This window comes from Malus sylvestris, chromosome 9 (assembly GCF_916048215.2).
Source record: "Malus sylvestris chromosome 9, drMalSylv7.2, whole genome shotgun sequence".
NCBI classification, from domain to species: Eukaryota; Viridiplantae; Streptophyta; class Magnoliopsida; order Rosales; family Rosaceae; genus Malus; species Malus sylvestris.
This window is the reverse complement of record NC_062268.1, coordinates 10650974-10677457: the sequence shown is the minus strand read 5'-3', so window position 1 is coordinate 10677457 and position 26484 is coordinate 10650974. Positions and strand designations below refer to the sequence as shown.

The 26484-nt window shown below is 36.9% G+C and overlaps 3 protein-coding genes across 5 annotated transcripts; 1 reads left to right on the top strand and 2 right to left on the bottom strand.

The window, feature by feature from the left end:
• The first annotated feature begins 1490 nt into the window (after positions 1-1490).
• Positions 1491-5781, top strand: LOC126634586 (serine/arginine-rich SC35-like splicing factor SCL28). Of its 2 annotated transcripts, XM_050305115.1 has the most exons (8): positions 1492-1772; positions 2231-2291; positions 2436-2513; positions 2708-2872; positions 2985-3118; positions 3237-3311; positions 3395-3520; positions 3608-3765. In XM_050305115.1, the coding sequence occupies exons 1-5, from the start codon at positions 1568-1570 to the stop codon at positions 3058-3060; spliced, it is 585 nt and encodes a 194-aa protein (XP_050161072.1). In that variant the 5' UTR covers positions 1492-1567; the 3' UTR covers positions 3061-3118; positions 3237-3311; positions 3395-3520; positions 3608-3765. The 2 variants fall into 2 exon arrangements, with proteins under 2 accessions (XP_050161073.1, XP_050161072.1); XM_050305116.1 differs by lacking the exons at positions 3237-3311; positions 3395-3520; positions 3608-3765 and adding an exon at positions 5492-5781 and having other exon boundaries at positions 1491-1772.
• Positions 5782-6936: 1155 nt separating this feature from the next.
• LOC126634584 (zinc transporter 8-like) lies at positions 6937-8853 on the bottom strand. 2 transcript variants are annotated; one of them, XM_050305114.1, is made up of 4 exons: positions 8509-8853; positions 7776-8401; positions 7542-7691; positions 6937-7432 (listed from the first exon to the last, which is right to left on the bottom strand). In XM_050305114.1, exons 2-4 carry the CDS (start codon positions 8373-8375, stop codon positions 7127-7129), a joined length of 1056 nt encoding a protein of 351 aa, XP_050161071.1. In that variant the 5' UTR covers positions 8376-8401; positions 8509-8853; the 3' UTR covers positions 6937-7126. The 2 variants fall into 2 exon arrangements, with proteins under 2 accessions (XP_050161071.1, XP_050161070.1); XM_050305113.1 differs by having other exon boundaries at positions 7776-8853.
• Positions 8854-22046: 13193 nt separating this feature from the next.
• On the bottom strand, positions 22047-25783 carry LOC126582584 (choline-phosphate cytidylyltransferase 2-like). Its single transcript, XM_050246729.1, has 8 exons — positions 25475-25783; positions 24788-24901; positions 24489-24584; positions 24163-24205; positions 23920-24075; positions 23683-23763; positions 22617-22715; positions 22047-22525 (listed from the first exon to the last, which is right to left on the bottom strand). The coding sequence occupies exons 1-8, from the start codon at positions 25639-25641 to the stop codon at positions 22253-22255; spliced, it is 1029 nt and encodes a 342-aa protein (XP_050102686.1). The 5' UTR covers positions 25642-25783; the 3' UTR covers positions 22047-22252.
• Between the last annotated feature and the right edge of the window lie 701 nt (positions 25784-26484).

Genomic DNA, 26484 nt, shown 5'->3' with positions numbered 1-26484 from the left:
CCCATCCTGGGATTGCTCTCGCACAAACTTGCTTAACTTCGGAGTTCCGACGAACTTAGAAGCCAGTGAGTTCCCAAAATGCCTCGTGCTATAGGAGGTGGACATGTACATATAAGGCACATCACCCCCTCTCCGTTGGTCGATGTGGGATGTTACAATCCACCCCCCTTAGGGGCCCGACGTCCTCGTTGGCACACTCGCACCAAACGACAAAGTGGCTCGGATACCAAATTGTCACATCCCGACCCAGGCCTAGTGCTAGCAAGGCGACCGTTCGGGACCCAAAGCGGATAATATCGTGCTACGGTGGAGTCGAACCCGGGATGTGATGGGGGCTCGGGTAGGGACACTCGCACCAAATGACAAAGTGGCTCTGATACCAAATTGTCACATCCCGACCCAGGTCCAGGCCCAGTGCTAGCAGGGCAACCGTTTGGGATCCAAAGCGGACAATATCGTGCTACGGTGGAATCGAACCCGGGATGTGATGGGGGCCCGGGCAGGGATGTGACAAATAAGGGCAATATTGTAACTCATCTTCTAGGGATAATACTTAGGTTAAGGAAAACTATTAGTTTGTTATGATAATATTTCTCTTAGTTAGAAAGTTGTTGTGATATAGTTAGCCTACACAACTTACATATATATACTCAAAGTGTAACTTTATTCATTTGTGAACTGAAAAAATATTTTCCTAATAGATTATGTTGGCATCATATCTGGCTGTGTCCACCAAGCAATTGTATGGTCGAATCCAAGGAATTCACTTCTATTGATTTGGTGTTAAGTTACTTCCTACCTAAGTACTATGATTCTCTGCATAAAGCCTGACGTTCTCTAACTTTCTATGTCGATTAATAGGACAGAGCAGATTCGACTATCTTGCATTCCAAGGCATAACTTGTATCCATGCCCTTCATATACGACTGGAGTTTGCTCCCAAACAATATAGACATTCCTTCCCCTCACATCAATTCATGAACCTCCTATATCCATTATCATCGATCATGATGAGAAAGCAAGCAAACACATTGGGTTCATCCATGATCTGTGTATATAGCACTACTAAATTATGCACCCCCTGCTATTTCGTCCCATGTTTTGTTGCTTGGAGACCCTAAGCAGGCTGGAGCATAAGAGAAGGATGGCAACATTTTGGTTTGGGAACAGAAATGTTATATTCATTCCCATAATTACGAAAATTAACTATATTCATAACTGCAAATTAACAATCAGGTATTATCTATAACTATACCCATCAGATGATGGATTCCTTATCGGTTAACAGTTTTATACATCTTCGTCAATACAAAAAATATATTCGCCCAATGATGCATGATAATTTAGTAAATATTAATTTAGTCATTAAATATTTGATGTATAAAATGATTTAATGAATGGATCTTGTAGAGCAAATTGTACATATACTAAAAGAGTAACATTCAAGTTAATTCCCGTTGTGTCCTTTTAGACTCAGATTACTGTTTCTTCTACAGTAGATTTCCGATTTTTCCCTCTCTCTATCTCTCTCCTCGACTCTTTGTTCATCCTCCTTTCCACCGCTTCAATGTTGCTCTCACCTTTTCATTCCCTTTTAATTTTCTTCTCTCACGCTTTCGCTCCTTCCTTTCCACCGCTTCAATCTTGCTCCAACGTTTCATTCCCTCCTCCACCGTTTCATTCTTGCTCCACTGCGAATCGAAACCAAAAATTGCTCAACCACCGGACTCAGCGACGTTTTCCAAATTCCTCTTCACTGAAGTTCATCGAAAGTAGGTTACCCTCTTCATTTCCTCAATAAATTTGATTATCTATTAATTTTCCTGAAATTATTTTTGGTTTCAAATTTATATCGATTGCTAGGGTTTTGGAAGGGTGTATGGATTTGGGTAATTTTCATATTATTTTGGGAGTTTGCCCACTTGAGGTAGAGGTTTTGTAGACAGATTTTGGCTTCTGGCTAGAGTTTTGGCCAATCCGAATTGTTGAAGAGGTTTATTTATTGTCATATTTTGGTTTATATTTTCCGGCATGCTTTTTTATTGCACTATCTTTCTCGGAGGTATAAGATTTTGCTTCTCTCTCTACATCCTTTGTTTGTATGTTAATTTTGGAAAAGTTCCCAGCCATTGTGTGTGAGTGTGTATTTTTTTTATTAATTTAGTTTCTGGATAAAATTGTATTTTGTTGCTAAGTATTTTTGGATTAAAACTAAGAGCGTTGATTTAAGTTTGCAGGTGTGTTCAAATTCAGGAAAAGAAAAATTGTGATGATCCCCAAGAACAAAGGAAGTAAAAATTTTTGATAGTTAGATTTTGAAATTTCTTTTTTCCCAAATCTAATATGTGTTGAAGTTTAGCAGGAATTTGGTTAGCTCTGTGTTTCTTTACTGGATGGTATGTAATTAATTATTCATTGTTTATCTGTTTATGCAGGCCAGAAGATCTTAGGATCCCATTTGAGCGATTTGGCCCGGTAAAGGATGTGTATCTTCCAAAGAATTACTACACGGGGTATGCCATTCTTGATTGTTATAGTGTTAATTATCCTAAAGATGTAATATGATTCTTCTTTTCTGCTGTGGTTTAATGGTGTAAAACTTGCACTCTGGAATAGATATTTCTTTGAAAGTGGACATATTTGTGAATTTTCTGGATAGCACAAATTGAAGTTATTTTGACTCACTGTTTTTACTTTCAATTCGTAGGGAACCACGGGGTTTTGGGTTTGTGAAGTACCGTTTTGGTGAGGATGCAGTGGAAGCAAAGCAACAGTTGAATCATACAGTTATTGGTGGGCGTGAGTTAAGAATTGTGTTTGCTGAGGAGAATAGAAAAACTCCTCAAGAAATGCGCACAACTGCCCGCGTAAGGTATGTTGTATTTGGCTTCAATACTACCCATCATTTATTATGCCTTCTTAAATATAATTAGATATTCATTTTATAAATGTGATTTTTTATTTTATTTTATATTTATCTGCAGTAGTCGACATGGAGGAAGCTCCAGAAGGAGAACTCCACCGAGGTCCCCAAGACGGCAATATTGTTGTCGGTTTTAACTTTCACTTGGCTGGAAATAAGGAAGATAAGCCTACCATCAGCTCTCTAATTAGCAAGGTGATTAGCAATATTTGATAATTTGAGTTGTTTTAAAATATTATTGTCTGGTTTTTATCGCAGAAAGTTTAGCCTCAAACCACACTCATTAGCAATATAAACTTTTTTGCTATCAAAGGACTAACCACAACAACAACAACAAAGCCTTTTCCTACTAAGTGGGGTCGGCTAATCAAAGGACTAACCACTTGAGGTAATTAATCTTACTGATAAAGTATATTTGGATGTTTAAATATGCATTGGTATTGAAGCTAAGCAGCCTAACTCTGCCATTAGAAATTGTGCTCCAGTTCAGCGTATTAAGAACGGGAGGAGTATAAGGTTGAAGTGTAAGCGAATGGCCATGTTCGCCATAAGAATTTATTGAGGTTGCTTGGTTATTCAGCTAAAAGGAGCTCATAGGTAATTTTGATATTCATTCGCTCTATCCTGTATACTTTCAAGTTTCGATCTTTTGCTAAGATTTTTTTTTTTTTTTTAATGCTTCAGGTTCATGGTAATGACAGCTGTTATATTTACAATCACCACTCTTGTAATTCTTTTTTTTTTTTTCAATGTATCAGACAATTTGGTTCTAAGGTCAGTACATAGTTATGTTTTTTATCTTGCAGATTTATGAATAACAATTGGGTATCTCTCTCTGGTAATTGTGTGGTTGAAGTCGATTTCCTTTCTCCACTTTTACTGATTTCATTTTAAGTTCATCTATGCCATATAATTGTTTGGGATTTAATTGGAATTTAATTCAATTCCTATGTGTTTTATTTAACTAATATTCGAAATTTATTCAATAGTTTACTAATTTGGTGTGTTTATTAATCTTACAATATGCTATCAGTGGTTTCAACTGCCTAAGTCATTTTTCTAACTTCTAATTAGTCCTTTTATTGTTCTGATCTTCCATTTGCTTTCAGAACAAATTTCTTGAGCTCTCTCTCAAGCCCGGAACTCCTTCCCCACACTAGAAGGTTCGTCTCTCTCTCTTTCTCACCTTTTTTATTTTCAATTTTATGTTGAATCCTGTTTTGATTTGAAGAAATTTTATATCCAGAAAAGCTTGGCTTCTGATTTGAAGAAATTTTAAACCTATAAATGCTTGGGTTTCCGGGTGAGTTCTCCGACATATTTGTTTTGGGTTTGGTTTTTGGGTTCTCTTTTCTTTGTTCAAGTTTTGATGCTTTTAATTTTAAAAATCAGGGTTAAAGAAATTTTTCTGGTTTAAGCATTGATCTCCTGGATTGCATGAAATCGGTATTTAAAGAAAATTTTTGCCTAAAAAATTAACTCTCACAGTTTCCTGCGAGTTAGTCTTAAACTTTTGATTTAATTTTTTTTTTTAAATTATTATCATTTTTGTTATATATCCTGCTATTTTGGATTTTGTTATGATTTTTATGCGATGTTCATGTGTGCTCAAATTAATTTTTCTGTTCTTATTTTTATCCCAGTGGCTAGAAACTGAATTTTGGTTGTTGTGAATATATATGTGAACATATAATATCATCGTTTGGAGTGAATTGAATTCATTTTAAATATTCTTACATTTATTGATTATCAGATGTCATAGTTTGTGATATATTGTAATATGATTTGAACGATTATTATTAATTTTAATTTTTCAAGATCAGAGCGGCAATGCGACGATATGGGTATGAATAACATCTTTATGTGTTTGAGTTCGAATGTGTTTACTAGAATAATTATGTTTATTTGATTGTAGGGATCTTATTAAAAAGATAGAAAGAGTAATTGAATTAGATTATTGCGAAGCTTTGACAGAAATTGCTGAGTTTAGTTAATTTCTATAGATTATTAAATATTTGAATATGCCTATCAGGCTGCAGTGGAATCTCTCATAGAAAAGAGAGGCTACACTTGAAATTGAGCGATCACAAAATTAGGATGAGCACAAAAGAGTTCAAAAAGAGCTTTCAAGTGCTTACTCAGAAGGTAAAGTAGAATATGCATTCCTTTCCTCCCTTTGCAAAGTGTCAAAGCACCTACGTATCAGAAGAAAGGAGGAACAAAGTGAAGAAACAAACCCATTTTCTTTTTGTTACGTTTTATACAGTTTGAAAACTTTGGCTTTTTGCTACGTTTATATATAAGAAAGTGAACTCAAATGCCCAGTTCATTTGAGTCTTATCTTTTCCGTGTGAATATTAATAATCAGATCAAATTCTTTGAACTAAACTCTAAATTTTGTGGGTTGAAAAAAAAAACCTGTGAATCATGTGAAGTGGAATGAAACAATAGGTTTTAGTACTACATTTGGAAATGAACATTATTATGCTTTTGTAATATGATGCTCTCTTAATTTTATTATGTAATTTGCTTCTATAGTACGAATGATCTCTTAACTTGCTTTTGCAGATCTTCTTTGGTTCCTAAGCTAGCTCTGTGATTCTCCATCTTCAAATATCTTGCTTTTGCTGATCTTCGTTGGTTCCTAAGCTAGCTCTGTGATTCTCCATCTTCAAATAATTTTGTTGGTTTATTTAGAGTTTTGGTCCTTGAATTGGTTTAAACTAATTTCTTGACAATCAAGAGTGCTGGAGGGAGCTTTTGGTATTCCATTGAACAATTTTTGTCATATTTATCAATGTAATGACACAATATTTCTTAACATTTTTTTCATGTAAATAACTTTTTAAGTTTCATAATCTTTTGTATATAAGTACTGCTGTCAATCGAAAATCACAAAAACTGCTTAAGTGGAATGTGTTGATATAATATTCTATGTAAGTATCAATTAAATATAGCAATGAATTGTATTAATCTTCTATGACACAATCTTTAATATCTTTCAAATATAATGTTTTTTACAATCTTTAATATCTTTCAATAATTTTTAGTTAAAGCTAAACATTGATAATGTTGGTTGATCTTTGATATCTCACATAAATACTATTAAATTTTATAGATTTTGATCAATATCAAAACTTTTTGAACTTTCTTACAAAATGCAACTCACACAATGTAATTTTTTATTCTCAAGTTAATGGATTCAGTGAATAATGTATATATATATATATATATATATATATATATATATATATATGTTAATTATATTATATATTATTCGGTCAAATTCGGGTACGGATACAGATTAGGAACCCCTATAATCATATTCAAAACCATAACCGAATAATATTCACGGTTTTTCCCTATACCCAAACTATACCCAAATTTTCATACTTAAATCTATTCCATTCCATTCGGAAGGTTATCTACTGTTATCGGGTTTAATGGTTAGAATTGTTATCCCTAAGAGCTAACAACCCAAAAGCACTTCTCAGAACCCTTCAACAAAACAAACATACGCTCCAACAAAAGCACTTCTCAGAACCCTTCAACAAAACAAACACATGATCAAATAAAAGCACTTCTCAGACCCCTTAAAAAAACTGGGATTCTCAAACAGCAAAGGTGTTGTATATGAGTCAGCACTTATTATCGTAAGTTTGGAGTTTTGAAAGTGGAATTATGAGTTTAGCCAAAAATGACCATCTCAATCCTCCATGTCATTTCCTCTTAAGAGTATTTAAAATATTTTATTTATTTTTCTGCTTTTTACTAGTTGGATTTTCCTTGGTAGATTTTCAATCGCTCCTTGAAGATTTCTGCTGACCTTACCTTCACTTGGGAAATAAGGGGACCGATTTTTTGCACAGTAAAAGAAACTTGCTTTGCATTTTCCACCTATCATAATTTCAAGGTAGAAATTAGAAAAGAACTGGTGGGTGTTGACATTGATGCATACATGCATAGCAAAGGGATCCACTAGATTAACGGTTCAGATTAAAAGTTTGACTGTATAGCAAATAACCACTCTTGCATTGAGTTGCAAAGAAACTCTCTTACACGAAATAACCACTGTTTGAATTAATAACTTGATGCAAATTTGGAGAAGGAGAACACAAAACTTCAGGAAAAAAAAAGACGAAAGAAAACTTAATGAGAAGCAAACAAAAAATTATGGACAATATCCTTGATTGACGAACTAGTTTAAGCCCATTTGGCCAGCAAAGACATGCAACCAGCGCCGAGAAGAAGAGATAAGTTAGCTCCAGCTTGAAGCCTTCCATTTCTCTGCATTTTTGGGTTCATGAAATCAGCTGCTAGCAGATCAACAAGGGACATGTAGATTAAGATACCGGCTGATGCCGCGTTAAAAACGCCTTCCATGATGAGTGCAGTCGGGCTGCTTTCGTCATAAACATTTGATATTCCAATTCCGATGCCAATCCCAACAGGAGTTGTAAGAGAGAAGAACAATGACATGATTGCAACAGCTCGATTCTTGAATTTCGCCTACAAAGAACATTAAAAAAATAATATCCGATCAACATCCTGAGTTTTTTGGCTCTAACCAAGTTGGGTACGAACATATTGGCATCAATAGTTATAGGCAAAAAATTACCTGAGTTATGCATCCACCAAGTCCCATGCCTTCGAAAAATTGATGGAAAGACAAGGCAGCTACAAGAGGCTTTATTGTTTTAGGACTTTCAGATGCACCTAACGAAATTCCTATAATCACAGAATGCACAACAATCCCCAACTCCAAAACCTGCCACAGAAATCAAAATTAATTAACTAATTAAAAAAAATCACCACTAATCACAAAAAAATAAATATTCAAAAAGAAAATTACCTGTGAAATCACTCTGTGCCTAAGAAGTTCTGCTGAGGGCGAAGTGTCAACTGCTCCATGAGCATGGCCGTGAGTTGCATGAGTATGAACATGCACGTGACCCTCATGCTCTTGGGCCTTCTCTTCGTCTGCATTAATGTTGTTCTTGAAGTGAGACCTGCTGTAATAAGAAGTGGCATAAGAATCCACCATCAAAGTCCCAATGGCAGCCATCATGGCCACAAACCCAGTGAAGGGAAATTTCCCCCATGGGTTCTCCTTAAGAGCCGGGTCCGTCAAGCTCTCAAAAGCATCCGGGAGCACGTGGATGAACCCAGTAGCCAATATGACCCCGGCTGCAAAGGCCTTGATGATGAAGAATATGTTCCTATCGGGATGTAAAGCCGGAATGGTCTTCCCAAGAATTGGAATACCAACACCGAGTGCACCGGCGATTAGGATGGATGCAATCGCCCCGATTTTGTACTTTAGAGCTTCGGTTCTGTTCCGGTCCCCATCTTCTTCTTCTTTTTCACAGGTGCACTCTCCGAAAACTAAGGTGGGGAGTATGAAGAGGAGGCAAAAGAATGCAAAACGACTATGCTGTCGAAGTTTGCTCATCGCAGAAAAAATTACCTACCACGAAACTCCAAGAAAAAGTAGACTAGAAATTCAGGGTTCGAAACGCTACTTTATAACAAAAAAAGGCGGTCGAAAATTTAAAAGCACAAAACAGATGAGTGGAGAATCTTACTTCAACGAAAAGGAGTGATCGTAAGAGAATGAAGAGAAATCAAGAGAGGTATGAGAGGGAGAGAAACGTTTGAAGTTGGTAGCACTTTATATAGGAGATTCTAAAGGTCTTCGGTGTGATTGATATGGCCCCATGATCGAGATGGACTGGGAGGATTTGGGATTGGTGACTTCAAGGGAAAGAATTAGGATTAACGAAAAAAGAATGAACGAAATAATGAGACCATGAACTGATCAACCTATAACCTTATAGCCGATCAACCATGATTTTACGGTTAATGGGGAAGAAACAATGAGGACATTCTATGGAGGTTTTGTTTAGGAAGGCAACTTGGTTTTCTGAGAAAGACTCAAACTGTCATTAAAAAACAAGTGTATTGAGCTGTTAGGAAAATCCGGTGTTTTAATTTCCAAGTGTCGAAAGAATGTCGACATAATATGTAGAAGAAAAGGATAACAAGAGGTTTCACACAGAGTCAACTTTTGAATTGATAAATTTGTCAAAAAAATGACGAAATAGTGTGTTTCTTCTATTTAATTCAATTAATTTCCCCATCCAAAACGGTCAACGTAGAGGCCTGAACAAACTCTTAATTAATTCAATTAATTATTGCCGCTGATAATTATATGGGAGGGTCTCAATTATTTTAACTTAGATTGGTAAAAAATTATGTTCATATAGACTCATTTGGGATTTTGATACAGATGCCTAGGTTTAAAATTTTGAGATTAAACATTTATGCCTTTTAAAGTTTTGATTAAACATTTTCCTACAATTTAGGTGCCACATGGATTAGAAGTAGCCTTTTTTATAATTTAAATTACCCAACTTGCCATTATATAAATATACCTTTTAATTTCTAGATAATACATCAAAACTCCTAAAATCTTGTAGATAAATATTGTAGAATTTAATTCCAATAAAAAGTCTTTCAAAATACCCATGAATGCGACTTGGCATTATATTTAATATACCTTTTAATTTTCTTAGATAATATCTCAAAACTCTTAAAATCTTGTAGATAAATATTGTAGTATTCAATTTTAATAAAAAGTCTTTCAACTTACACATGAAACGTAGATTTCTTCTTGGTACATATTTGATACATTACTTAATATATCTTCTTGGTACATATTTGGTATGTTTGTTTTCTTTTTTGTATGTATTTGGTATTTATTTTAAAAAAAATATTTGGTACATATATTTCCTCTTGATTAAACATATATTTCTCCTTGGTACATATTTGGTACATTACTTTATATATCTTCTTGGTACGTATTTGGTACATTCATATTTCTTTTTTGTATGTATTTGGTAAATTTATATATTATTTTGGTAGGTTTATATTTATTTAAAAAAAATATTTGGTACATTACTTTATATATCTTCTTGTTACATATTCGATGCGTTTAAATATATTATCTGGACGTACCTGCCTCAAGCCTCCAAAAATAGAGAATACGTCTAATTATCTCACATGATATCAATATAAAATAGTGAAAACAACCACTAATTGAAATGGATAAGTCCATTCAAAATTAAAAAATGAGGATCACATAATTCTAACGTGGGAGAATAAACCATACGGCTCAAACGTGGGAGAAGAAACTGGCTTCCTTAAAAAAAAAGGCCACGTACAAAAATATGTCAACCTAAAAGGATATGTATGGAATTTAATAATTAACATTTTAAATTTTAAAAAAAAACACAATAATTACATGTAATCTAAATAAATATAAAAATGCTGACATGACTATTGTTTAGGTGTACTAATCAAATTTCAAAATAATATTTAATCTAAAGAGTATTAAAAAAGTGCAGGAGATTCTAATTTTCCCTTTTTTCTAAAGCGAGAATGTCACATCCCGGCCCGGGGCGGACCACTTCCCGGGCCCGCTCCACCACCGTAGCACGATATTGTCCTCTTTGGGCCTCGACCACGCCCTCATGGTTTTGTTTCTGGGAACTCACAAACAATTTCCCAATGGGTCACCCATCATGGGAGTGCTCTCGCGCGAACTCGCTTAACTTCGGAGTTCCTACGGAACCCGAAGTCAGTGAGCTCCCAAAAGACCTCGTGCTAGGTAGGGATGAAAATATACATTTAAGGATCACTCCCATGAGCGATGTGGAATGGATGTTACAATCCACCCCCCTAAGGGCCCGACATCCTCGTCGGCACACTTCCAACCAGGGATTGGCTCTGATACCAAATTGTCACATCCCGGCCCGAGGCGAACCATTTCCCAGGCCCGTTCCATCATCGTAGCACGATATTGTCCGTTTGAGCCCCGACCACGCCCTCACGGTTTTGTTTTTGGGAACTCACGAGCAACTTCCCAGTGGATCACCCATTATGGGAGTGCTCTCGAGCGAACTCGCTTAACTTCGGAGTTCCTATGGAACCCGAAGTCAATGAGCTCCCAAAAGGCCTCGTGCTAGGTAGGGATGAAAATATACATTTAAGAATCACTTTCCTAGGTGATGTGGGATGTTACAGAGAAGGAATTTATAGAAAACCAAATTTTGTTTGCATCTTCCAAATAAACCTTTTTGACTATATTGCAAATTTTCCATTGTTAGAGCTATATTTATTATGGCACAGTTTTTAATTTCTTTTTTTGTCTATTTTACTCTCTCATGTTTATCAGGTGAATGTTACAACTTTATTAACTTTTTATTTTTTTTTAATAAAGGATACCAGCTGCAGTCCACCTATAGGTTGAAAATTTTTCTCATTACCTAATGATATTTTTGTTGTTGCCATTTTTGAGTTGTGGTATCCAATTTTTTTTTGGCTTCTGCCGAATAGGTAGTATTTTCTTCCAATCCAATCACAAACCTGAAACAATCAAAATTAATTAATCACACAATTAAATAAAAAAAAATTTACGATAAAAACTTTAATCAATTGGGAGTTAGGGGTGGGCACTTGAAACCGAAAACCGCAACCGAAACACGAACCAAATCGAACCAAACCGAACGGTTTGGTTTTGTGGTTTCAAAACGGTTTCGGTTTGAAACCGAACCGAATAGGGGAAAAACTGTTTCTCCGAAATCGAACCGAAACCGAAACCGCATACCTTTATTAAATGTTAAATTTTAATTGGTTATTTTCATTGAGTCCCTACATTTAGCATGGACTCAACCACATCATAACATGGCCACATAACATAACCTTTTATTTTCTTTCTTCTAGTCCCGTAGTCCATGGACTAAGACTTTGTGTTCTCTTTCTCAAGTTTCTCAAGTTTATTCATCTTTATCAAATACAGTTAGTATGGACTTTCTTTATGTTACACTTTCTGTGTGTTTGCAACTTTACTAAAACACATCTACCACTTTTTGTTATTAAAAAAATTTCACATAGTTTTGATTGGTAGGTTCTACCAAAACAAGAGTCATTACTTATTAGAATCTTTTTTACGCTTGGGTTTGCGGTACTGTCATTGGAGATTTGATGTGCTCTTAGTTGCCTCAAGCTGAATTATTTTGTTGTGGTCCTTGTGGATGTGAATTTTGTTGTCATCAATTAGGTAACCATAATAGTTTTTTCAAACAATGAAACCAAACCGAAACCGTTTGAAACCAAACCGAACCAAACCAAATGGTTTGATTTCATTTTGGTTTTAGCCTCAAAACCGCACCGAACCAAACTGTAAAAACTTGCGGTTTTGGTTTTGGTTTCACTCAAAACCGCACCAAACCAAACCGCGCCCACCCCTAATTGGGAGACGGAGAGATGGAGGAGAGGGTGTCAGAGAGAGAGAGAGAGAGAGAGAGATTTGTAGGTTCATGAGCAACGACTTAGGGGTAGGGGGAGAAGAGAAGAAAGAGGGGAGAAAGAAGAAGGCAGAGACTTTTTTAATGAATAAGAGTTTGCTCGACGGACCATTCGTCGGGCAACTATAAGGAAGACTTCGAGCAAAGTTGTTGTCAATGGATTTTTTTACAGGTCATTTTGGGCCTTTGACGAACAACACGAAAACTTGGCTGGACGAAATGGATGTCGGGTAAAGAAAATCAAGCCGACGAACTTATATTTCATCGAGCAAACCTTCACAAAGTACGCGCCATTTTTTCTATTTTTGCGCCAAAGGTTTGCCCGACAATATTGTTCTTGCCTTACGAAATCCCTGTCGCATATTAAGACTTTGGAAAAACTCTAAGTATTGACCAACCGTAGAATTCGTCAGGTAAAAAAAAATAGCTTGACCTGACAAAATGTGGTTCGTAGGTCAAATTTCATATTGCAAAAATCATTTTCTGGTAGTGCGTAGGAGTGCCATTGCACCAACAAAGGTCCACAGTTAAAAGTTAGAAACGTGAAAAATGTTATGCTTTAAAATCATGTAAGTGAACATGTTGGCATGCATCCATTATACCAAGAGAAATTCATCCCATGCTTCAATTAGTTCTCTAGCTGGAGTCATATGCTGAGTTAAGTTTGACATACTTACTAATGGGCATAAATTTTTTTTTTTTTTTTTTGACAAGCAATAGAATAGTTTATATTAAATTACCGAGGCAAAAAATAGGAACACAGAATCTCAAATGCAAGAACAAATATTTTTAACATACTGAACAACAAGTTATTGCGCTAATGATCATAATTGAGATATAAAGTTCTCGTTGGTCAATTCTTAACTAAGCATCTATTCGTATAGACAAATTGTAATAATGCAGATATTTAAAACTCACACTGCATCAAAAGTCAGAAGTCAAGCTAGCATGGAGTTTGGCATCATCCATTTTTATATTGGTTGGACACATAGTTCAACAAAGCGGAATACAGGATCTAATAGTGTAATTCCACTAGCGTATCTGCTGTTATATTAAGATTGAAATGTCCTAGCAACTGTGCTGAGCATAACTGGAGAAAGAACACTCTTAAGATATGGTTTAATATTTAATTAATCTAATTGACCAAAAATAATCCAATTAATCCAGTTCCATGTTATGAACCAAACCAAACCCCTCACATCACATCACCTGAACTTGGTCTAATTTAATGCAAGGATATTTCTAAAGGATTTAGTACTTGTTTAGATGGGATTAGAGGACCTATTAATTAGATGGGGATTATTAATCATTTGAGAACAATAATATGACCATCGATCGAGAAAGAGATCGATGAAGCGTAAGAACACCCTTATGGTATACATAAGGTATGAAATAGGGCAATCGAAGAGCACGAAAACGTTGAATATTCAGAGAGGTGTGAAATGAGATCACATGTATGGTGGGGGAATGGGACGATATATTCGTGGTCGAACTGTCCCTTCGTTTTTATTCCATGCATGTACAATCTTCCTGTATGCATTGACTTAGCGACAATACATGCCACTTGGTATTAACCAAAGGCCACTTTCTTCCCTTTCAAATAGAATATAAGATTTGGTCTTCTTTTTTTTTTTTCTTTTTTTTTTTTTTTTGAAAAGATACGATAGTTTGTTTCATTTCATTCATGTGGTAAAACCCAAGTGTTACATAAGAGTTCTCAATTCCTTGGACTACATTCTTCTACAAGCAAATCAATAATAACACTCGGAGGGGAGGTATCCCATTCACAACTTTGGCTCAGAGTTAGCCTAATCCGTGCAAATCAGTGGGCTATAGAGTTTGCTTTGCGGCGAGTATGGGTCACAGTAACTTCAGTGATTGAAATGAGCAACATCTTGATGTCTTCCACAATTTGACCAACTGATGACAAATTGAGGGAAGAATCACGTAGCACCTCCACAATCTGAAGTGAATCGGTCTCAAGAACTAATTTTTGAATACCCCTATGCACTGCCCAAACCAAACTCTCTCTGAATGAATAGGAGAGAAAACATCTTCAAAATTTCCACATTTCGTAGCCACGAAAAAACCCCAATTGTCCCTAATAATAGCCCCAAATCCTACCCTATTTTTATCGTCACTCCAGGAACCGTCAATGTTTATCTTGAGGTGCCCGATAGGTGAAGTAAGCTAACGATTTGTGGTATGAACTCCTGGATGACATGGTGCTGAAGTGCTACTTTTGTTGAACTTGAGCCACCATTGAATTGCCCTCAAGACACAAAACATCAGGAGGATCACACTTCCCTTGCCATAACTTCGTATTTCTCACTCCCACAATGCCCAACAGATTATGAGGACCATAGCGAAGCTAGATCCCGGGATTAGCCCAACCATTTCATCCAACCAAGATAAAAAAGATGAATGGTATCTATTTCTCATTGGAATCCCTACAGTGGAAGACATCCATGCACACCTTGTATATGGACATTCTGCCATTAGGTGGATGGTCGATTCCCCCTATGAGTTACACAGTACACACTCCAAGTCACCTCTCATATGGCATTTTGTCAAATTAACCTGAGCATTGACTAGCTCATTTGCCAGTCTCCACACACAAACTTTGACCTTTGGTGGGACTTTTGCATTCCACAATTTTGACCATAGAAAACGTGAGTTGGAGTTGGATGATGAGGCCCCATCATTTGTGGGTTGCAGCCACACCCTTGCCATGTGATAGACACTCTTAACTAAGAAATTGCCATAATTCTCATGATGTCATACCAAGTAGTCTGGTGGGGATCGAATACTCAGAGGGATTGAACGAATGGCATTTATTTCCTCATCCGAGAATATACCCTGCAGTAGCCCTGTATCCCATCAGTTTGTGTTTTGGTCGATCAGTTCATTCACCGTCTTCAATTAGCACCCCGATGGTTTATGAGAGAATGGTCTAAACAAGGATGGGATAGGAATCCACGGATCCTCCTAAATACGTATTGATTTTCCCGCATCCACCTGCCACCGTGATCTCAAGCTAATCACATTCTATGCCGTGGATATGCTCTTCCAACAATAAGATGTTTCCGGCTTGGCCACTGCCTCCATAAACGTATTGTTTAGGAAATACTTGGCCTTTAAGACCCTTGCTACTAGTAAGTCAGGTTCGTTGATTATCCTTCATCCTTGATTGGCTAGCATTCCCAAATTAAACGCATACAATTTCGAAACCCAAGTCCACCTTCACTCTTGGGGTTGCATAACCGGTCCCACGAGCACCAGTGTAACTTACGCTCACCCTTATCCTCATTCCCCCAAAACGATACAATTAACTTATTTAGGTCCTCACAAATATGTTTTGGTAGAAGAAACAGCTCATTGTGTAACTCGGAATTGTTTGGGCAATAACTTTGATCAAAACCTTTTTCCCAGCAGCACTTAGCAGATTACCCTTCCACCCTTGTAAGTGTTTCCACAATCGTTGCTTCAAATAACCAAAACATAAAGTTTTGTTTCTACCAACGAAAGTAGGTGACCCAAGTATTTCTCATGTCTATCCACCCGATGTACACCTAGGATCCCTACCAAACGCCCCTACACTTGTCGTTTAACATACCTGCTAAAACATGTTTCTCTTTTTGTAGATTGATCTTTTGCCCCGACGCTTATTCATACAATTTGAGCACCCCGAGGACTCTTCTACACTCTGTATCAGAAGCCCTGCAAAAATGCACTTTGGTTTTGGGATATAACTGCAAAGAGAAAAACCTTGAGTTGATTCGCCATTACCTTAGATAATATTCTGGAGAACACGTTGTAGAGGTTGACTGGCCTTATCTCACTCATATCCTCAGGGCATTTTGATTTGGGGATAAGTGTTACATGGGTGAAATTGACTTGTTTCAGTAACCTACCAAAAGCAAAAAAAATCCTAATTGCATTTGTGACATTCAACCCACAATATGCCAATATTGTTGGTAGAAAAAATGATTCATTCCATCCGGCCTCGATGCTTTCCCTGGTTGCATCTGGAAAACCGTTTTCCTTATTTCTTCTTCATATATACTTATATCCAGACATTTGTTCATTTCCAAGGTTATCCTTGACTCTACGGCCCCGATAATTTCACAGTCCTCCAAATTCCCTGTAGAAGCAAAGATGTTCTGGAAGTAGTTGATCACCATTTTTTCTATCCATGCCGCATTACAAACCCAATCCCCATTCACGTTTTTTATCCTCCTGATCGAGTTTTTTGCATTTCTATTTTTTGCCCTTTGATGGAAGAATCATGTATTGCGATCTCCAGCCCTGATCTATAAGGCACGTGACCTTTGTCTCCAATACTTTTCCTCCTACCCAAGTAATTAGTTCATTCTCTGTAATAAAGATTCACATTCGACGATCTCCCTTTCCGTCAGTGGCTGGGCCAAGATGAAACCCAATTTGCCTCTAATCATGGTGATTTCATCATGTCGTCCCCTGAATACATTTTGTTGCCATCTAAGCAGAACCATCCTTGTATCTTTTATCTTGTTTACCACTTAGTACATTGGCACCTCCGACACTTGTAAGTTCCATGCCTCACGAATGATCTCCTCACATTCCTCGTGATCTGCCTAGAAGTTTTCAAAACAGAAGCTTCTACGACGTTGTCTTTTGTGGGTAGTGGTACCATCAATCTCAATTAACAAGGGGACATGATCCGACTTACTTGGATTAAGGTGAGTCACCCTTGCCTTGTTGAACATGTCCTTCCAAATCATTGTTGCCAATACCCGATCTAGGCGCTCCTTGATACCCCACGCCCGAGTAATGATCCAAGTATATATGGTGTACCATTAAAACCCAGATCATGGAGGTGACAACCGCTGACTGTTCTTCTAAATTCAAGGATTTGATTTACTGACTGGGCTGGACCCCCTTCTTTTTCGTGAATACCTAGCAACTTGTTAAAGTCCTCCCCCCCACCCACCCCTGATTAGCCAAGGAAGAGAGCATGTCATTGCTAGATTACGCATGATGTTCCAAGATTGAGTTTGTTCTTCCATAGCCCGGTGTCCATAAAACCATGTAAACCTCCAGTGACTGGTATCCCCAATACCCTCAACATCCGTATCAATGTAAAGTTTCGAGCTTGATAGAATCCGCAAATTGACTTCATCAGCCCATAATATTCCTAGACCCCCAGATTAACCATAAGAGTTGACTCTGAAAACCTTCATGTAACCCAATTTCAATTTCAACACATTCAACAATGAAACATCGCATTTGGTTTCATAAAGGAAAACCAATTTAAGATCTTTTTGCAGGATAACATCCTGCAAGGCTTGAACTTTCCGAGGGTTCCCAAGCCCTTGGCAGTTCCATACTAGGATATTCATGGCTGTCTACGGGGCTGAGCTTCGTCAGCCTCCACCAATGTGGTCTACATGTATGTCTTTCCTCTTCCCAACAGCCCTAGTAGCTCCGCATCCTCGAACTCATTTGATGGACTAATTAACACTTCACACAGGTTGCCATCATCAATGCTACTTGTAGAAGAACTTTGTCCCTGAGATTGTCCCCCGTGATTACCCTTTGGGTTTGTATCCCCGTTTTTTTAAATTTGATGGTTGCAGAGGGCATCCTCCCTTTAGGTTCAACGCCATCCATGGTTTCTTTGTTGGTGATGTTAAGAACTTCACTTCATACCTCTTTTCACCACATATCAAATGAGCAGGCTGGGTTGAGTCATCAACAGAAACACTAGCCTCATCATTTACACCTTCATTATTTACCATTTAGGCCTCACTTTCGGCAGCTACCATGTGAGCCGCACTTTCAGTAGCTACTATTTAAGCTGCAATCTGGAGGCTTCGTGCATCAATATCATCCCTATTTGTTCCTGGTGAGAAGCAGTCAATTATGGAGAATTTGTTGGGCTTACCCTGATATCCTCCGCAGCTTTTAAAAGCCCACTAACCTGGATCATACCAATCCTTATCCAATGACAACCCATTCACAGCAATTGTAAGTGTGTTATTGGTGAATTGAGTACCATAGCTAACTGGGTGCCACATGTGGCCATGATTATGACCTACCTTCAAGCATGTGGTGGGGATACATTCTTCATCACGATTTGTCCCTGCCAGGTGTGATGTCCTTGTATATTGCTCACCGGGGACCAAACCTGCAAAAGTGCCAGAGGATTCATGGAATTCTAGACTTGTGGCAGGTCGTATGGAACATGACTTCATTTGTTCATTGTCCCTCTGGGTTGCAAGACACAGATTCGCCGGAATATCCATTTCCATGACCAACAACCTGTATAAACCAACATCCCTACCTTCCCATTTGCGGCGCCGGTGAGTTTCATGGGCTCCGGCCGTCATAGATGTGCTCATCTGCAAGGAAAGTAAGAAACTCGTTATGGACAATGTTTTCACCTTGAGAGAGTCATTGTATTTACTTTCGCCAGTTGGCAAGGACGGTGCTGGGCGAAGAGGGTTTCCTTCCAGTATCCATCTAGCCACGGACTATTCTCCCACTCTCCCATAGTCATGGCATAAACATTTGATTTCGCCTTTTGGACCCTGACTACTCCCATCTTATTCCATGCTGATATAAGGACCTCATTTACCACTGTTTGTGAGGGTTCATTATCTGCAATCAACCTTCTCACCAGATGAATGTTGTTCTCAAATCGTTCCTCCAAATCTAGACTGTCCTCAAAAGTTATGTTAAGGCAATCCATAACCTCCCTTTCGATTTCCATTCTGCAAAACCAGCTTAAAAAACTGACAGCACAAACACCCAAAGATGTGTAGGTGACTATGGAACTCACAGATGTAGATACTCCGGAGCTAGTAAACAAACTCGCAGCTTTTCATGTCGGAGCACTAGACTACTCTCAAAAGTTTTTCAAAGAAGAGATAAGAGAGAAGAAGAAAAGCAGAATACCTTTGAAAAAAAAAAGCATATGTGAATGTTGTTTTTCAAACTTGACAATGGATGATTAGAGAAATGGTTTTGCAAATTTTGGTTCAACGAAGAAGAAGAATTGAGGAAAAAGTAGGGAGAGTTTCACCTATCTTGTCCCACTTTACCAATGTTTATTATGTTACACCACCTAACTTGCTAGTTAATATGAGCTGAATGTATATTTCGTGCTCCTAGACTTCATAGTTTTAGAAAATTGTGGTTATTCACTGTTTGATTTTAATTTTAACGGAGAAAGAAAACTAACGTACAACAAAAAAGTTAAATAAGCATACTGTTTAATTAAAATTAAACTGTAAGTGACTAATAATTTTTTTGAACCATATTGATCTACGGGAACAAAACTGTTCATCTATCTCCATTTGAGATGAAGACCGAAAGTAGGGACCAAAGCTAGCAGCTAGGCATGTGAGTTTCTATTGGAGGTATTATGCGACTTAACTGACTGACAACTTCCTGCCAATTAAGTCAACCTGATTGGGACCAGTGGAATCAAACAAGCGCCGTATAAATTTATTACTGATTACGTTTTGGGACCTGTTAGCTTTCAGTCAACGGTAGTGTAGGGCAAGAATTTTGTATTGATTATATTGTTTTTTAAATGGAGAAAGATTAGGCAAGGCACCTACTCTTTTTTGAAGAGGTGAGGACTCTTTCACTAGATTTACTGATAATAAATGAAAATGATACAAGTGGGAGGACTATGTCAAGATCCGCAAAGATAAAAACCATCAACGAAAACGATAACAAGGACAAAATGAAATGTTACGAGCATGACTAGAGGCTATAAAATTTGGAACAGTAGACCACTAGTAATAAGCATAACTATCTGCTCCAAATAAAGCTAAAACATCTGCAACCTGATTTATTTCCCTATAAAGCACTTGTCGAAGCCATCAGAAACAATTCTTTCAATCCACTATAAGAAACCACGAGACCATATTAGGAGCCTTAAAATGATAGTGAATAACCAACATGTAGTCTGTTTCAATCAATAAATGTTTCCAATCTATTACCCAAGCTATATGCAGGGCCTTAATGAAAGAATTTCTACGGCAACTAAAGTTACAAATTTTGTCTTGGATGTAAAATCACCAAGTGCCCCACCTTTCGATAAGCGAAAAAATCCCCCAATTCCATCACGTTTGTTGGCACAAGACCCATCGATATTAACCTTGAGTCATCCGGCCATTGGCAACCTCCATATGACTGGAATAAAGGATGTAGACTGGAATAAAGGATGGAGCCACAATAGAAAGCGGCGAGATACTCAATACTGAGAAAATAGGCAACGGTGAAGAGGAGAAGCTATCACTCGAAAAACACACAAGAGTCGAGTCACGAAACCTAATTGCTAGCCAGCACTTCGCATAATCCAAAGAAGCAGACTTGCCCTCAAACCGAATTTGATTGTGAAGAAACCAAATGCCCCATATAAGAGTACAAGCCACTATAATCCAAAGTTTTCGAGTAGAACAAGAAACATGTAACACTTATTAAACTATTAAAGAGGGACGATGGAAAGCTCCAACAACCAAGACCATAAACCCACAGTCCAAGAACTACCTTCTTACTTTGTAATATAGCATGTTGTAAGAGTAAATTGTAGACTTTGTTATCATATATGTTGGATCTTTCAGAGTTTATCATTAATATTAAGACCACTTTCAAATGACTTCTAACATGTTTTTTTTTTTTTTTTTTTTGTGTAAGTAAAAGAATTTGCCGAAATTCAACAATCTCATATTTTACAAAATTATTAATCACGGTTTTTCATTGGTTATGCGAAAGAGCTAATTGGAGCAGTGATTCATGAACTTGACCCAATTAGAGCTTTGGTCCTCAAACTAAAAATCTGAGTATTGAGCCTTAAACTTGTTATAATGTGAAAATGAGCTAACAAAAAGACTATTACTCTACATTGTAACAAGTTCGAGAATCAATACCCACTGATTTTGAATTCATAAACCAAAGCTCAAATGGCCAAAATAAAAGACCATTACTCTAATTTAATGCGAAAATTCTGGAAAAAAAAAATGTTATAAAACCTTCTCTCATTGAATGAATTTAACTGTTAAAATCTTCATCCCTAACTCTTTACTGTTTAAATATTTCAGCTTAAAATTATACGAAACTCTCACGTGTGGAGCACAAATCACTCTCAAAGAGATGATTTTAAACGCTTTCGTAACTGCGCACACAAAAAATCATGTGAAAATTCTACATTCATATTTTTCACATAAGTTGTGAGCTATAACTTTTTTTTTTTTGTTTTTGTCGATTTTATGAATTTTTAAAAACAAACATAAACTTAACGTATCATTTTCTCCATCACCGTAAGCAAAAAATTGTGTTCTTAAAAAATCGGGAGCACATGTTGTTCGATATGTAAGTGTTACTTTTCAGATTCAAAAAAAATAAATAAAAATAACCAAAGTTAAATGAAATGATACGTGTCAATTGATTAGGTGTTTAGTGAGCATACACAATAATTTATGATGGTAAGCAAAAATGCACCCTCAATCCCTTTTGTATCATTTTATAGGATTGGCTGGGACAAGCTCTTTCGCAACTAATTCATCTTCCATCTTTGACATGGACAAGTGTAGAAGAGAAGCCAAACACTAACTTGGACAAGTGTAGAGGTTGATATCCATTTTTTCAATCAACATGCACTAAAATCTAGTTATCCAATCCAATCCTAAACACCAAACAAATCCTTAGGACTATGCATAGGCATAAACCTTTTGAACACAAAGTTCAAGTTGGCCAAGATGGAAGCAGAAACGCAAAGGCAAATAGCACTATCATGTATAACTATGTCTCATGTAATGGAGTTCTAAGCACACTGGCGATGAACAAAAAAACCCGAAATTACACTAAACATACGTTTCGACCGAATTCCCCTTCTCAACCGCAGGGAATTCATATATCATCATCAAACGCAACCTTATACCATTGTACAGAACTCCATACCAACCTACTACTTTAATTTCTCATTCGTTTCTTTCTCATCCTTCTTTTTCTCCTTTTCGTTCTCCTTTTCGTTCTCATTGTTCCCATCTTTCCCGTATACCTCTTGATAATATTCTTCATCGTCATAGTATTCTTCATCATCGTAGTATTCTTCGTCATCATCCTCATCGTAATATTCTTGTCCATCATCACTGTCCACCTTACCATTTTCCAGCAGATATTTTTCTCCCGACTGCTGCCCTCGTAAGCTCTCTTGAATTCTATCTCGGATGGCTGTCCCCTGAAACAATCCCACACCAAAATCATGAGACAGTTTTTACTTGTAGAAATATCAGTCTATATGTAATTGGTAATGCATATATTGTCTTTACCATTTTATGGCAACCTTCTTCAAACATCTCAAGAAATCCAGCAACCCAGCGATCAGCATTTTCTACCCATTCATTACGATGCATAGCAACAGTTTGAAACTAGGATACCGAGTCAGAAATCCACCAGTAAGAAACATAAACAATTATTGGATGGTGAGAAAGTAAATTTACGACATAGTAATTAGCATAGAGATGGTGATGGCTTAATGCAAGAACAAAAGTAATTTCTCTCAGATCGGGAGAAGGGAATTGATTACTTCAAGATAAAACCTTTCGTTCATGTAACTGTATGTGTGTATGTGGGTTCATACATGAAAACTGAATGTCATAAGACTTATTAAGTATACTTCAAATCAGGCACCCAAAAATGTTTATAGTAGCCAGTAGCTAGCAATTTTGTTCCTTCGGCAATCCTACTACCTAATTAATAAACTTTCTTCCAGTCAATTGGACAATCTTGCTTTATTCGTTACGTAAAAGTTCAAAACACTTTGACATTGTTTTTTTATTCGGCTTACACGCATAATATGGAACTGGAAGCTGAGAACATTATCAAATCAGAAGGACAAAGATGGTCAGATTCATCTACTTCCTCAAAAGGAGATTGAAGAACACATACTGCAGTGACTTCACGACACTATCAAGAAGAGTTCGGGAACTAGACATGGACTTTAGTAAAAGAACAGGAGTTTCCAGCTCTTTAAAGAAAATGCAATTTTATTGGCAGCATTAAGAATTAAAAATCAAATCAAACAATATAGCAACGAAGTCCCAAGATTTCCTCTGTATAATGCCAGTTTGAACCCTCAAGACCTCCAGGGTCATTGGCCGTAATCCAAAGTCAACATGATACAAGGAAACCAGCAATGAAATTCATTATTATAGCTGTGATTATGGCAACTCAAATATACTATACAAATGTATTCATGTCTAAATCATACCTTTTCTTTCTTAACCTTGGCAATCAGTAAATTATGATAAGAAGCCCAATTAAGTCCATTCTAATTCTCTCATTACATCCTGCAATTACAGCACAACAATATATTGTAAAATGAGAAAGACATACCTTCTCTCCAACTTTTTCTTGATGTTCCTTCACTTTCTCTTGTAACTTCTTCAATCTCAAGTTCACCCTTAATCGCTTTTCCTGTTTATATCAAACAAAATCAGAAAGAAAAGTTTTTTTCGCCATGGAAAACTAGCCGTCTCAAAAGATAGGTCAATTTGGAACAAGAATCAAGAACCCACAAAACCAGATTACATAGTAAGAAAATAGAAACTAAAAAAACAAGAAGAATCTTGCCTTCACAAAACTAACACCAAGCTCTTTTCTTGTATATCCACGATCCAGGTTACGCAACACATACTGGTTATAATCTTTTACAATCCTCATTATAATGTCCGATGTTGAAATTCCATCAGTTCTCTTTGTTTCCTTAAACCTTCCCACGGCTTTGACCTGTAAGAAAAGAACCACTCAACAGATTATAGGTTAAAGAAAGAAGAAAAATAGAAACAAAAGAAAAGTAATTTGTCTTGAGCTTACAAATTCGTACACATCTTTCCCAGCTCCACTTGCATCAGCATAACTGTACAAGAAATGCAAAGTACAAAAGAATTCATAATAAATGTCACTTCTAACAAATTTGCGCTTACTTTTTAAATATACTAAGATCTAAGATATACCATGTATTTTAAAAGAATGGAATGCTAAGAGAAATATACTAGAGAAATAGAAAAGAAAAAACATACAAACAAATCTGAAGAATTATTATTATCGATACAAATACTATTATCGTTCCATAAGTAAAAGTCACCAAAACAGCATAACACTGGAGCTCAAATGTGAGAACTTGGATCAAGATTCCTTACGGTAGAGAGTCATGGGCTACAAAGTCAATCTCATGCTTGTCAAGAAATTCTTGATTGATCACCCAAGGTGCATCAGGAATGACTTCATCTACCCACCTGCAAACAAAACACATATTTCATGTTCTTGATCACATAACTCTCATAAATTCTGTCATTGTGTCATTAATACACATTACACACATGCATATGGAGTGTACAAATCATGGATTTAAGAACAACTCTACATATCTGGAAATCCAAGATTATAAGGAAAAATTACAATGTGGAGAAGGAGAAGAAGTGAGAGAGGGCATCCATACTTGCAATGGCGAAGAGATTCATAACGTTCAGACTCTGTCATGACAGTTTTGCCTTTGAACTTGTGAGTGGTTTCATCATTACAACAACCGACGAGCAGATAGGTGTTAGGGAACCTGAAATTGCAATTTGAACTCATAAGAAAATGTGTATAAGCATGGCACAAATCAATTTCACAAGTTAACAGCATCAAAGACATAAAATAGGATAATTAAAAACAGAAAAACAACCAAATAAAAAGCTACGCCCTGATAGTGTCTAGAACGATAGCTTACAAGTTTTAACCGAGGAACCATCTTTGTAATTATCCACATACTTGAAGATTTATATTCCATACGAGCTTATGTCTTATATGAAACAAATAAAATTAACCAAAATGAAGAAAGCATGTACGCATACAAAACACGATTAATCATCAGATATTTGATCAATATACATAGCAGAAATCAATGAAGAACAAAGCAAATTTCACAGCATAAACAAAAGATCACAGAAAATGAAAGATACCCAGATAACAAATAACACAAAAGCTACGAAATTCATGAAAAAAACGAAGTAATGGTCGGAAATAAGAGCAACCCAGATTTCAAAAACGAAGAAAAACACAGAATCAAAGCAACAAACGGCAATTGTAAATGATGAGTTCGAATTCGAGAGAGAGAGAGAGCGAGAGGGAGAGAGAGACTGACGATTTCTTGGCCTGCTCGAGCGAGCGAGCGTGGCCGAAGTGGAAGAGATCGTAGATCCCATCGGCGTAGACACGAACCAGGCGGTCCGGCTGATCGGCCGGGTTGGAATTCGAATTGGTACTGCCGTTGCTGGTGCCGTTAGTATGATTGGGCTCGACCTCTGCCATCCGAATCCACTAAGAAAATGGAGTTTGGGCTTTTAATTTACCAATTTGCCACCTCCGCCACTACCACCACGACCTCTGCTGCTTCTCTCTCTATCTCTCTCTCCTCACCTCTCACTCTCTCTCTCTCTATATTTGTTGTGCGTCCCCTGGTAAAACAGTACAACCTCAGAAAATACGCGGTAATTCCGCGTGCCCTTCCTATTTGTTTTTACTTTGTTTTTCTTCTGTTTTTTTCCGTAGCGGCAAAGGAAATAAAGGTTAATTTGCTATGTATTCCACATGAAGTGAGGCATAGGATCCATGATCTTGGTGTAAAGTTAAATTCTATAGCATCTTTCAAAAATGGATGCCTATTTATTTATTACGCGATCGAGGCATTCGTACGGTCGGGGAATTTAAGTGGGACATGCTAATTTTAGAATTTTCAAGAAAAAGGTTAATAGCGTTGTGAAGGTAATCTAGAGGCGGAGTTGGAAATTCTTGAGGCGGAGTTGGAAACCGAAGGAAGAAGGGGTACTTGTTAAATTTCAAGATCTTTGTGTCACAAATTAGGCTACTTTTTAAGAAAGCGCTAATTTTGTCCATTCATATTGTTTTTATGAATAATGAAACACTCAATTTTGCAACGAGAAATGATAAGGAGATTTTTTTCAAAAGTGAGACTTTCTATAAACTATTTGCCATCTTATATCTTTGACACAATATTTTATAAAGTTGACACGAAAATTGAACTATGAAGGTGGTAGAGAGTTCATGAAAAGCCCCACAAGAGAGTCTATGAAGAGTCTCACCAGAAAGTCTTATCACTTCTCTACACAAACAAAGGATACAAAACACAGGTTT

Bases quoted from the DNA above. Each gene is read 5' to 3' on its own strand.
- LOC126634586 (XM_050305116.1), top strand. From the start codon at position 1,568: ATGTTGCTCTCACCTTTTCATTCCCTTTTAATTTTCTTCTCTCACGCT. The intron at 1,773-2,230 runs GTAGGTTACCCT...CGTTGATTTAAG, and splicing joins TTCACTGAAGTTCATCGAAA to TTTGCAGGTGTGTTCAAATT. The intron at 2,873-2,984 runs GTATGTTGTATT...ATTTATCTGCAG, and splicing joins CGCACAACTGCCCGCGTAAG to TAGTCGACATGGAGGAAGCT.
- LOC126634584 (XM_050305113.1), bottom strand. From the start codon at position 8,375: ATGAGCAAACTTCGACAGCATAGTCGTTTTGCATTCTTTTGCCTCCTC. The intron at 7,692-7,775 runs GTAATTTTCTTT...TTTCTGTGGCAG, and splicing joins GGCACAGAGTGATTTCACAG to GTTTTGGAGTTGGGGATTGT. The intron at 7,433-7,541 runs GTAATTTTTTGC...TGTTCTTTGTAG, and splicing joins TTGGTGGATGCATAACTCAG to GCGAAATTCAAGAATCGAGC.
- LOC126582584 (XM_050246729.1), bottom strand. From the start codon at position 25,641: ATGGCAGAGGTCGAGCCCAATCATACTAACGGCACCAGCAACGGCAGT. The intron at 24,902-25,474 runs GTCAGTCTCTCT...TTGCAATTTCAG, and splicing joins CTCGAGCAGGCCAAGAAATC to GTTCCCTAACACCTATCTGC. The intron at 23,764-23,919 runs GCAAGATTCTTC...TGATATAAACAG, and splicing joins TTGGTGTTAGTTTTGTGAAG to GAAAAGCGATTAAGGGTGAA.